This window comes from Octopus sinensis, linkage group LG2, assembly GCF_006345805.1.
Source record: "Octopus sinensis linkage group LG2, ASM634580v1, whole genome shotgun sequence".
Taxonomy (NCBI): Eukaryota; Metazoa; Mollusca; class Cephalopoda; order Octopoda; family Octopodidae; genus Octopus; species Octopus sinensis.
Genome location: NC_042998.1, coordinates 135808111 through 135822143, shown reverse-complemented (window position 1 = coordinate 135822143; position 14033 = coordinate 135808111). Strand labels below are relative to the sequence as shown.

Genomic DNA, 14033 nt, shown 5'->3' with positions numbered 1-14033 from the left:
GGATTCTATAATTGGATTATATAGTGCATACCTTCCTTCACTAAAACCCTATTTGAAGCTATATTTATTCTGTATGGTTACACTCACTACTTACTTTTGAAATTCCCTGTACCCTTGTAATCATTTTCATCTTTTGGTGAAAATAAATAAGAAAGCTTTGCAGTATTTTATTTCATATTTCATATTAATTATTTCTCTTGTTATCCAATTAGTTCTGGCTTAATCATTAGGATACCCTTAATAACCTTATCACTAAATCCACAAATAACCACGTCTGATAAAGTGATCAATTTACACAGTTTTATATACTTTTATCTGACTAATTGCTTGTTGGGACTGCTATTAGATTAATCACACATGCTTCAAGTCTGGAGCAGGGAAGGAAGAAATCCTAGAAATTTGATTTTGCTATAAATCTGTCGATAAATGTTAATAAATTCTTCTTATGAAGTATCATTCAAATGCTATATCTACATTGCTGTTCAAGATTAATTATGCCATGCTAATGTATCTGAGGTGAGAATATCCAGCTACAGACATAAAGAGGCTGGGTTAAAATATATGAAGCATAACTTACATAAAGTTGATTAAGACAGATGAGAGATTCATACTTATCAGTCACTATATCTTTTTATGTTCTAAAATTTAAAAAGAAAATTCTGCTAGTGTTAAATTGAAAACTTCATCAGAATTAAAAGAATCTGTTTGAAACTTTGAAACTCATGGCCTTCGAGTCACTTTGTAACTTCCACTGCCTCTCTGTCTCTCTGTCACTCTCTAACCTTTCATCATCTGACACATGACCACCTCCTCCAATACCCCCTCCTCTATAGCAAGACACCTGTTTCTGCCTCTGTCGCACTCTAACTTTTCATCATCTGGCACAAGACCCCCTCCTCCAATTCCCCCTCTCGTCTCAAAAATTCCTTGCCTTGTAAGTTACTTGGTGACCCTGTTGGTGCTGTTGCCATGTAAAAAGCATCCAGTTCATACTGTGAAGTGGTTGGCATTTGGAAGGGCAACCAGCTGTAAAAACCATGCTAAAACTGACCTCACTTGTGCTGGTGCCACATAAAAAGCACTCAGTCCACTCAGCGGGGTAGTTGGTGTTAGGAAGGGCATTCATTCATAAAAACCATGTCAAAACAGACACAGTAACCTGGTGTAGTCTTCTACCTGACTGGCTTCTGTCAAACCGTCTAACCCATGCCAGTATAGAAGGTGGATGTTAAATGATGATGATGATATACTGAGTTTTATTTATCCTGTTTGTACTACCAACGGAATTGAATCCAAAACCATGTGGTAAAGTGAGCTTGTTAACCATGCAGTTATGCCAGGTCCTGTAATGTTGATGTTGAGAAAATTTAGTTATTGTTGAAATTGAGTCGTAGATGTCAGAATTAGTTGAGCACTGCACAAAATATTTTATGGTATTTTGTTGAAAACTTTATGTTCAATGCTCAACTCACTCTGGTATAGAAAAAGTTGTGTACCATTCATTCGAATAGTCAATGTAATTGACTATCTCTCCTCTCCCACCCCTAATTTCTGGCTGTGACCAATGTTAGAAATTGATATTTTAATTGAAATGTTGCAGAAAGATTTTTTCTTCTTTTTGAATGTATTAATATGAATTTATATCTTTTGTATATCAGTTTCTCACGTCTTGGACAGTTCTTTCTACAAATAGCATTCATTATATCATTCTTGTTATGATCTTAGCTATTTCTGGTTTAATATAACTGGTTCCTTACACCATTATTTCTTATCATATTATGACAGATCTGTGATGATATCTGAACTTTCTTTTTAATTAGATAAATGGATAGTAATCTTCCAGCTATAGATATCATTCTAATTATGTTGAAAGTAATATATATATATATATACTGAGAGTGTGTGTATGTTATCATCATCATTACCTTCATCAGTCAATGTTCACTTTTCCATGCTTGCATGGGTCAAACGGAATTTGTTGAGGCAGATTTTCCATGGCCAGATGCCCTTCCCATTGTCAACCTACACCTGTTTCTAAGCAAGGTGATATTTAAACCATAGTTGGACATATTTTCATGGAAGATTAGATATGAACAACATCACTTGTATAATGGTAATATTTGTTCATGACCATCACATGATGTCAAGACAGGATACACAGAAACACACACACATTCATGCATATATATATATATATATATAATATATATATATTTGGTAGATGGGAATTGAAAGAAGCTCATCGTGTGTGTGTGAGAGAGAGAGAGAGAGAGAGAAATAACTTATATATGTATATATATATATGTGATGAGCTTCTTTCAGTTTCCAGTTTCCATTTACGAAATCCACCCATGAGGCTTTAGTCAGCCTAGTGCTGTAGTATGACACAAGGTGTCACACAGTGGGACTGAACCCAAAATCACATGGTTGGGAAGCAAGCTTTCCAACCACACAGCCATGTCTGTGCCTATTGTATGCATATGTAAACCAACCAACACATAAGCTTAAATTTCAAAAACTCCAATTGATGTTATACTAAATTTTGCATAAATTCTACTTTATCTGCTTGATTTCTATTCACTTTGTGACAACTCCATTTTCATGTTTGTACAACAGCCAGTGACTATAACCATTAATTAATACACCAATGACTGACTATACGCTGGTGACTAAAGACCATTAACTAAAACACCAGAGACTATTGACATCAGTGACAAAATACACTATGAACTGTTGAAGCCATTGACTAATAGATCAATGCCAATAGACTGATGACTAATAGACTAATTGTGTTTATATTAGAGATCTTTATTTTGGCTGTTAATATATCATCGTCATTATTATTATTATTATTATTATTATTATTAAAGTGGCAAGCTGGCAGAATCATTAGCACATTGGACAAAACACTCAACGGTATTTCGTTCATCTTTATATTCTAAATTCAAACTCTGCCAAAAACAATATTACCTTTCAAGGTTGATAAAATAAGTATCACCTGAGCACTAGGATTGATGTAACTGACTTACCCCCACCCACAAAATTGCTGGCTTTGTGCTACAATTTTCCAATTGATTTGCATTTTATTTCATCTTCCAAACCAGGTCTTGACCAGAGAACTAAGGCATATATGTATTAGATGGAGAGAAACTTCATGAGAATGTGGGCAGTTGATGTCAGCACAATTTTTTGAGTCTCATAGATTGTTAGTTTTCCAATGATCTGGTCAAAAAATTTGTCACTATCTTTCTTGACCATTCCCTGGGCACCTACAACAACAGCGATAGTTTTCATTTTTAATTGCCACGTTTTAGATATCTCAATCTCAGGGTCTTTATATTTCAACAGTTTCTTAAATTCGTTTTGCTGAGATGTTTCTATCATTAGGCACTGTCATATCAATTAACAGGCATGTTTTTTGTCTTAGGTCTTTGATGATGATATGTGGTCTGTTATCTCAGATCACATGCCAAAACAAGTAGGGCTCAAGAATTTTGTGATTCTTTTACTATCAAAATGAAGAGCAACAACAATAATAATTCTTTCTGCTATAGGCACAAGGACTGAAATTTTGTGAGGCATTGGTATAAGTCTATTACACTGATACTAGTGCTTAATTAGCACTTATTTTCAATTGTCCTCCAAAAGAATGAAAGGCAAAGTCAACCTTTGTGGAATTGGAACCCAAGAAAGTAAAGAGCCAGAATACATGCCACTAAGCATTTTGTCTGACTTACAATTCTACCAGCTTGCTCCTTTCATTATAATAATAATAATGATGATGATGATGATGATGGTGTTGATGATAATGATGTCTATGCAGACGGCAAGCTGGTAGAATTGTTAACACGCTGGGCGAAATGCTTAGCGGTATTTTCATCTGCCACTACGTTCTGAGTTCATTTTCCGCCGAGGTCAACTTTGCCTTTCATCCTTTCGAGGTCGATTAAATAAGTACCAGTTACGCACTGGGGTCGATATAATCAACTTAATCCGTTTGTCTGTCCTTGTTTGTCCTCTCTGTGTTTAGCCCCTTGTGGGTAGTAAAGAAATAGATAATGATGACAATGGTCATGATGATGATGATGATTTATTTTATTTGCCACCAGGGTAAAGTATGAGGGGTACAATACAAAGACAGGCATAAAGTGTGAGTGTTTACATGTAATGAAATGATTTTAAAAAAGTAGAAATGAAAGTATACATGGTATAAAACAAAGAAGAGAAGTATACATAGTATACAGTCGTAAAAAGAAAGAAGAAAGGAAAACAAAAGGAGGATAGTGATGTGCTCCTCTTGATACAGGAGAACCTCCAGCAATAATCAAGAAATGCCACTGTCCAAGATTTCCCTGAATACCAAGGCTGTCTCCAGTTCTTGTTCTCCAAGTTACAGTCTCACACTAGAGTAGTGCCATTCACTCCTGCCATTTTTGCAACTATCACCCACCTTTCAATAAATTCACTCAAGGACAGCAACTCCCTCTCCGCTCTCACTTTCTTTTTCAAGTGAAACTTGAAAGAGTTGATGAAGGCACTACCAAAGAGGAACATCTCTTTCCTCATGCCTTTCAACCTTATCCACCAGGCAAAGGAAAACTGCTTTAAGAGCCCTATTAAAGGAAGATGACTGGGCAATCATATAAACTCAACTGATAATAGATGGATCTGTACCACCAGCAACAGTAGTTGTTTGACATAACTCCACAAGTCAGCAATGCCTGGACACAGAATGAGTGCATGCAGAACAGTTTCATCACTCTGTAGGCACCTTGTAAAGCATATCTGACACATCTATATATGTAAAATCTATATATCTATATATGTAAAATTTATCTCGAACTGGTAGCACTCCTTTGTTGCACTGTTGGGCCAAGGACATCTAGAAATTATCCATGGTAGTCCTTGACTGGAAAGTCCTCTGGAACAGACTAGCCAATTCATTTTTGTCAACCTCCAGAATCTCCCCATGAACAGTGTCACACTTCACCACCATTGATCATTTATATATTGTTAAAATGAAACATTCGCAAATCTCATTGCCCAACTAGCAGAGGGCTGTGAGTGCCTGACAACACTCTTGGCTTGACACCAAGACCCATGCCACCACTTTATCCTTGGGTGCCTTTAACAGAGTTCACTCTGTTGTCAGTATTCAGCCAAGGTCCCTACTTCTCCCTCTGTTCATGTTTTTCATGCTGGCATTCACTTGCAGTTGCTCAGTCTGAATATCAGTATCAACATTTTGAATGTCAAACTGTGCTTCTCTTCCTCTAACTAATGAAAGACAAAATACAGGAAAACTGTAAATTCAGAAAATATATTGGTTCAATAGATATGCAATGCTATAATCAAGACTTGAACCTCTGTCACATTGGCTGGAAACCCAGGTTATTGATCACTAAATCACTATAGTTCTGACTAATACAAGCTAACAGTATAAATGTCTTTGTTTCTTATGGAAGAAAATCCAAAATATTTCTCATGATTTACTATAAGGTTCTTGGGAATTTCTAGCTAAATGTTCTCTCTCTTTCTCACTGTATTTCTTTCACTCTCCGTGTATCTCTTTCTCCTCCTCTCTCTCTCTCTCTCTCTCTCTCTCACACACACACACACAAAAGCATTCTTGTCTTTCAATGCATATATATATATATATATATATATATATATATATATATATATATATATTTATATTTCAAACTCATTGACACCCACACATGAATAGGTACATATGCATACAGTCATTCACATACAGCACACACATGCTATAAACTTGCACAGACACCTTATGCATACACACACACACACAGTTCTTAAGCAATCACACATAAACCAAAAATTAAAATTATAATTAAGATTTATTTCTCAATTGCTGAAAAATGAATCTAAAAGAATATAAATTCATTGCTTATTTTTCTTCTAAACTATATTCAGATATTGTAAAGAATTTGGTAGCTAGACAGTATTGCTGACCTCACTTCCATAATTAAGTAACAACTCAAACACCCACCCCTATTCTCCTCACAAAGAAAATAAAATTAAATATGTTTAGAAATGGTAAAGGTGATTTTTTGATATCATTTTTCTAGTTATCATTTTGTAGCTCTGCCTCCATCCTCCTCCTCCTCCTCCTCCTCCTCCTTCTTCTTCTTCTTCTTCTTCTTCTTCTTCTTCTTCTTAATAATAATGGTAATTATAATAATAATAATGATAATGGTAATAATAATGCCATATATTGATTTCTCTTTCGGGTCTTGGAGCAAATGATTTTTTTTTAACACCCTCACAATTCTCTCCATAAAACCAATCAGTGGAACCTACTTCAAAATTGCGTATGTTTGGGTATAAAAGCTCAATGATTGAGGAAAACAAAAGATTCTTACAGATAGCATATCAAATAAAAATAGCTAATTTTGGCAGAGGGCCACAAATATATGAGTTGCAAGGAAGTAGATTTATTTCCCCTTTTTATGAGACCTCTTCACTAGAGTTAGATCATGTGTTATTGAAATTTGTAAAATAAGGTATTTTATTGTTTTGGGGGGCCTACACAAATCGTCTCTAGATTCTTTTGAACTCAAGTTGTTGTTGTTGCTTTTTTATTGACTGCTGGATGTATTTTATATTGAGTAACACTCTTTGAAATGTTTCCTACTAACCACTGAACCATCTTTGACATCAGAAGCTGATGTGCGATTATTTAAGGTAGTTTCATGTCTAAACATTCAAGTGTAAAAGTAAGTCTTTATCTTTTATCTTTAGACTGTGGCCATGCTGGAGCACCACCTTGAAGAATTTTAGTTGAGTGAATTGACCCAATCCCACTACTTTCCTTCTTTTAAGCCTAGTTCTTCTTATTCTATTGATATCTTTTGCTGAGCCATCAGGTTGTGGAGACATTAGCACGTCAACACCAGTTGTCAACTAGTAGTGGAGGACAAACACAGACATAAAGACACACAAACGTGTGTGGCTGTGTGAAAAGATGCTTGCTTCTCAATCACATGGTTCTGGGTTCAGTCCCACTTCATGGCACCTTGGGCAAGTGTCTTCTACTATAGCCTTGGGCCAACCAAAGCCTTGTGAGTGGATTTGGTAAGATGGAAACTGGAAGAAGCCCATCATGTGTGTGTGTGTTTGTATGTGTGTGTGTATTTATATTTGTGTGTGTGAGTGTTTGTCCTTCACCATTGTTTGACAACTGATGTTGGTGTGTTTACATCCCTGTAACTTAGCAGTTCAGCAAAAGAGACCGATAGAATAAATACTAGGGTTACAAAGAATAAGGCCTGGGGTTGATTTCTTTGACTAAAAACCTTTAGGTGGTGTTCCAGCATGGCTGCAGTCGAATGATTGAAACAAGTATAAGAATAAGAGAATATATGTGTGTATGTGTGTGACTGCTGACAGCATGACTGTAAAAGCAATCTTGTTCATTTCCATCTTCCATGAAATGTATGTCTAGCCAAGGAGAACTATTGCCCTGCTCGGCGACTGGTAAGGGTTGGTGACACAAAGGGCATCCAGCCATTAAAAAAAATCTGCCTCAGCAAATTCCATCTAACCAAATTCTATCAAGCATGGAAAAGTGGATGCTAAAACCACAATACTGACACCACAATACTGACACCACTTTTGTTTCAATTGCTTTTCAAGAAATCATGGAGAATTTAATAAAATAAATATCTTTATTAAGCTAGTGTTTCAAATATATGAAATTTTTGGTGGAAGATTTTAATTTAGATCTTTCTAAAACATGAAATTTGTATCACAGAACCAAGAGCAGCCTCGGGTGGGGGTTTGTACCAAAATGGCTAATGCAGTGTCAGTGACCAATATTTGAACTCATTGCAGTTATTTTGTCAGTAGTCTAGAACTTGAACAATATAGCTTCATGAAATGAGTCGACTATTTTCTTCCATTTCCAGATTCCAGTTCTGTTGGAAGTAAACAATCTTTGGACAGCGAAGATTCAGGTTCATCACATGAACAACTGGTGACTTCGGCCTCCAGTCAAAGTACATTGCAGGTACTTCGTGCATTTATTTATTTATTTATTTGTTTATTTATTTATTTTGCTCTGCAACTTTTAAAAATATCTTTGTTTTCTTAGTTCCTTTTTATCTTAATTTTTATTTTATTTTATTTTACTTTTTCTGTTTTTTTTCTTTTTCTTTATCATTTTTTTCTTTTTCGTTTTTTTCTCTTTTTTTTTGTTTTCATAATCTGGAATATGTAAGACACGGATGGGTGTATAGTTAAGAAGTTTGCATCCCACTCAGTGACTTCAGATTCAGTCCTACTGCATGGTATACTGACCAAATGTCTTCTGTTGTAGTCCTTAGCTGAACAAAGCTTTGTGAGTGGATTTAGTTGTCAGAAACTGGAAGAAACCTGTCATTTGTATGTATATATGTGTGTTTGTGCTTATGTGTGTGTGTGTGTATAAAAAGGTAAAGACCCCCTTCGGTCATGAATGACCATGGAATTGCACCTATAGTCCAGGCAAGATTGTTTATGGAAGACCATCAGTCACCGATGCATACCAGCCTCTCCTCTCCACACTACCAATGTCATGCAAGAGAAAGGCAAAGGCCAGTACAGCTTGGCACCAGTTACATCACAACTCATTTCTACAGCTGAGTGAACTGGAGCAAGGCAAAAAGAAAATGTCTTGCTCGAGAACACGACACACAGTCCAGTAATCGAACTTACTACCTCTTGGTTGTAAGCCCTATGCTCTAATAACTGAGCCATACATATATAGGTATGTATGTACATGTATGCATAAATTTGTGTGTGTGTGTGTATATATATATATATATATATATAATAAACCTTTACATAAATAAATAACGTGAAATACACGAAGATACAGACACAGGAGTGGCTGTGTGGTAAGTAGCTTGCTTCCCAACCACATGGTTCTGAGTTCAGTCCCACTGCATGGCACTTCAGGCAAGTATCTTCTACTATAGCCTCATGCCAACCAAAACCTTGTGAGTGGATTTGGTTGATGGAAACTGAAAGAAGCCCGTCGTGTGTGTGTTTGTGTATTTGTGTGTCTGTGTTTGTTCCCCCACCATTGCTTGACAACTGATGTTGGTGTGTTTACGTACCCATAACTTATTGTTTCAGCAAAAGAGACTGATAGAATAAGTACTAGGCTTACAAAGAATAAGCACTGGGTCAAATTGTTCGACTAAAGCCAGTGCTCCAGCATGGCTGCAGTCAAATGACTGAAACAACTAAAAGAGTAAAAGAGTATATATATATATATATATATATTTACTACTCCTGCTGTTCACTTCCCCCATCCACTCCTCTGCATCCCTCTATCTTTCTCAACTCATAGTTCTTGCTTCATCCACCCTTCAAACTTCCAGTCTTAACATTCTGCTTCTTCACCCCTGGTTCCCCTTCAAATACAATCTTGCAAACCACCCATCCACCCACCTCTACTCAGTTTGTACAGTGTGGAGCCACCCAAGCATCTCATTGCTATTATTTATTTCTTACAGTTCCTATTGATCTTTTGCTATTCCTCTCTCCCCTTTTCCCTGCAAGATATGAGTGTTCTGCACCCCTTTGCCATCTCACCATAGTCCCCTCATCCCCTAGCATGATACTGACACTTCTCCCACCTCTTATTAGGGCTCATAGTCCTGCGAACTTGCCTGGTGGCCTCAATAATGAGGGTAGCATGAAATAAACACCCTGTTCATGTTGTAAAGGCAGTGCTCCACAATTAAAGGCGGTGCTCCAGCATGGCCATAGCCAAATGACTGAAACAAGTAAAAGAAAAGAATAACAGATGGATTGTGGTTCACTACAGCTGTTTCAGATGACATTTTTTATTGATGAATATAAATATTACATAATGTGAAAAAAACTGTTTTCATCAGGTGACTACATGTAAGAATTAAACATTTTGAATATTTCTATAATAAGTCAAAAGTACCATTTTGACTCTACCAACCAGGTGTTTTGTCTTGACATTGCAAAATAGTTGTAAATGAGTATCACTGTTGTACAAGCAGTGTCAGTCATTTCCAGTATTCTGTGAAAGCATATCCAGCCATGGGAGAGCTATTACATTACTTGGAAACATGTAAGGGTTAGTGGCAGGAAGGGCATCCAGCCATAGAAAATCTGTCTCAATAAATTCTGTCTGAATCCATGCACGCATAGAAAAAATGGACAATAAACCAGTGGTGGCGATGATGATGATGATGGTTATCATCCACATCATCATGATCAATATTCAAGTGCTGGATGTTGAATTGAATTAAAAATGTGAATTCATGCTGTTCAAGTGTTTCTTCTATGTTGCTCGCTGTTATAAAATTTTATCCAAAACAATTGGAATTCAAAATGGAATGAGATAATCCAGTGCATCTCAAAGACTAAGAGCAAAAGGTGTATTCAAATTACGAAATCAAGCCTGAAAATTTATACAACATATTTGTCATGTGTGATGGCGTGCTTGATGAAACTCATTGATGAATAGGGCTTTTCTAGTCTTATTAACATAAATGAATAATTGAAAGATTTGGCATGTGTTTTCGTGTGTGTGTGTCTGTTTGTGTGTATGTTTGTGTATGTATGTATGTATATGTGCATGTGTGTGTGTGTGTGTGTGCATGTGATTTCACAAATGCACTCTTATATATGTGTGTTTATGATTGCATAGGAATACACATGCGCATGTAAATATGAGTGTGTGTGTGTTGTTTATGTTCATGAAATTGCGCACACACATGCACACACACACACAGATATACATAACACATGTGTATTTGCAGGCATACAACCTGTATCATCATCATCATCATCATCATCATTTCCACCATCACTGTCATCATCATCATCATCATCATCATTATGTCTTTCCCCCAATGACAGAGACACATGTATCAATATGTACACATTTCAAATGTTTCCTAAATCATTATCAAAACTTATTAAAATTTGTCTTCGCCGCCTCCTAATGTTTCTTGTTTCAGAGACATACTAGTCATTAGTCTGCACTGGTGTTTATTCAAGGTCACCTTTCATATGACCATTTGATATGAAAGGTTGTACATATCATAAAGACAGACTATTATTTGGTTGTAGCTGACATATTTTGTTTGACCCTTCACTGTTGAAGACAGTTTTATTAGATACAGTAACATGAATACATCCATTTTCTACTTTCCTATATTGAATGCGGGTAATTTTACACATCGACATTCTAAAGTTTTCTTGTATATTCCTATTTAAATTTGTGCATGTATTTGTTTAAATCTTAGTTATTTTCAGTAGTAGTTGTGTCTGCATACATATCTTTTATCTGTTTCAGTCATTTAACTGTGGCCGTGCTGGGGCACTACCTTGAAGGGTTTTAGTCGAACAAATCGACTACAAGACTTTTGTTTCTTTTATAAAAGTCTAGTACTTATTTTATTGGTCCTTTTGTTGAACAATGAAGTCATGGGGATGTAAACACACCAACATCAATTGTCAAGCAGTGGTGGGGGACAAACACAGGCACAAAAACACATACACACATAGACACACACACACATAAACATACACACATGACAGGCTTCTTTCAGTTTCCATCTACCAAATCCACAAGTCAACTCACAAAGCTCTGGTTGGCTTGAGGCTATATTAGGAGGCAGCAAAGCTGGCAGAATCGTTAGCATGCTGGACGGAATGCTTAGTGGTATTTTGTCTGCCGTTACGTTCTGAATTCATTTTCCGCCGAGGTCGACTTTGCCTTTCATCCTTTCGGGGTCGATAAATTTTGTACCAGTTACATACTGGGATCGATCGACTTAATCTGTTTGTCTGTCCTTGTTTGTCCTCTCTGTGTTTAGCCCCTTGTGGGTAGTAAAAAAATAGATATTAGAAGACACTTGCCCAAGATGCTATGCAGTGAGACTGAACCCAGAACCATGTGGTTGGGAAGCAAGCTTCTTACCACACAGCCACGCCTGTGCCTGTATGTGCATACCCATATCATCATCATCATCATAACATCCACTTATCCTTACCTGCATGGGATAGGCAGAATTCATTGAGGTAGATTTGTTTTTTCTTTGGCCAGATGCCTTTTCTGTCTCCAGCCAGCACCTGTCTCCAAGCAAGGTAATATATGACATCCATAGCCAGACATGTTTTCATGAAAGAAGGGAAGCAAACAAAATTTCTTGTGTTAGTGGTGCTTGTTTGCAACTATTCTTCAATGTCAAGACAAAGAGACACACACTCTTTCTTTCTCTCTCTCTCTCTCTCTCTCTCTCTCTCTCTCTCGCACATACACACACATACATACACTTTTCTTCATTCTCTCTCTCTAACTGTCTCTCATTCTCTCTCCCTCTCTCTAACTGTCTCATTCTCTCTCTCACAAACACACACAAACACCTACATACACTTTTCCTCATTCTCTCTCTCTCTCTCACACACATACATATACATATACTTTTTCTCTTTCTCTTTCATGTGCGTGCTCTCACACATACATACATATACTTTTCCTCATTCTCTCTCTCACTGTCATTCGCACTCTCTCTCTCTCTCTCACACACACACATGCACACATACACACACACACATGCACATACATACACACACACATACACACACACACACATGCATACATGATTATCATTTGACATCTCCATTTCATGCTGGCATATGTTGAATGGTTTGACAAGATCTAAGAAGCTGGAGGCCTGCTTTAAAACTCCAATATCCACTTCTGGCAAGGTTTCTATAGCTGGATGTCCTTCCTAAAACTAACCACTTCATAGAGTGTATTGGTTGCTTTTTTTTTTTCTGAGGCACGTAGTTGGGTAGCTATGTAACTCACAAAATAAACTCCCTTGACTAAGTGGCAGTCTATTGTTGAAAAAAGTGACTTTGTGCCAGGTATTGAGAGGCTAAAGTATGAAGGGAGCTAGGAACAGGGGTCTTACTTTGGAGGATGGAGGAGATACATGGCAACTCCAGCTAGCAAAGGAGAAGAGATGATTGTGATGAGGTGTACTCAAAGTACAAGGAGGTGATTAGAAGAGAGAATGGGGAGGCCAACGGATCGGGAATTTGGGGTGGGGAAGTTCAATTTTTGAGAGTGTGACAGGATAGTGGCATAGTTAGAGATGGGGACAGATGTGAATGCAGTGAAAATGCATATGTGCATGTGCACATGCACACATGAACACACACATATATAGGGTGTTCATCTTTTATCTTTTGCTTATTTCAGTCATTAAACTGCAGCCATGCTGGGGCACCACCTTGAAGAATTTTAGCCAAATGAATTGACCCCAGTACTTATTTTTTTAAGCCTTGTACTTATTGTATCACTCACTTTTGCTTATAAGCTATGGGGATGTAAACACACCAACACTGGTTGTCAAGCAATAGTTGGGAACTAACACAAACACACACACAGACACACATTTCTATATATATAACAGGCTTCTTTCAAATTCCGTCTTTCGAACTTACTCAGAAGGCTTTGGTTGGCCCAAGGTTATAGTAAAAGACACTTGCCCAAGGTGCCACGTTGTTGGGTGGTGAAGGTAAGTTTGTGAAAGTATGACAGGACAGTGGCATTGTTAGAGATAGAGATAAAGGTGAACACAATGAGAAATATGTGTGCATGCACACACATGACTGGCTTCTTTCACTTTCCAGCTACCAGATCCATTCATAAGTATGTCATTTACCTAATTTAAACATTTCTATTAGGTCATGTTAGCAGTCATATGACCTGCTGTTAGGTATTTCAGTGTTTCCAGCATAATTATATTATAGATTTTCATTAGTGTACACTATTGAGTTCAGTACCACCAGCTGAGATAGCTTGACAAAGAATAGGGTCTGCTAAGCTCACTTGTCGTAGATGTATAACCTGAAGATTGTATATTTGGGGTGGGGAAGTGCAATTTTTGAGAGTGTGACAGGATAGTGGCATAGTTAGAGATGGAGACAGCTGTGAATGCAGTGAAAATGCATATGTGCATGCGTAC

At 37.0% G+C, this 14033-nt stretch overlaps 1 protein-coding gene across 6 annotated transcripts in view; it reads left to right on the top strand.

Annotated features, from left to right (window-relative positions):
* The window catches only part of LOC115230820, a 329692-nt gene that overhangs the window by 236666 nt on the left and 78993 nt on the right, over positions 1–14033 (top strand). For 3 of the 6 annotated variants that reach the window (XM_029800948.2, XM_036499547.1, XM_036499567.1), the window contains one exon: positions 7932–8032. The exons of the other annotated variants lie outside the window; for them this stretch is intronic. In XM_029800948.2, coding sequence (XP_029656808.1) covers positions 7932–8032 — 101 coding nt within the window. Of the gene's footprint in view, positions 1–7931; positions 8033–14033 lie in introns of those variants that run through there. 6 annotated transcript variants of the gene reach the window in all.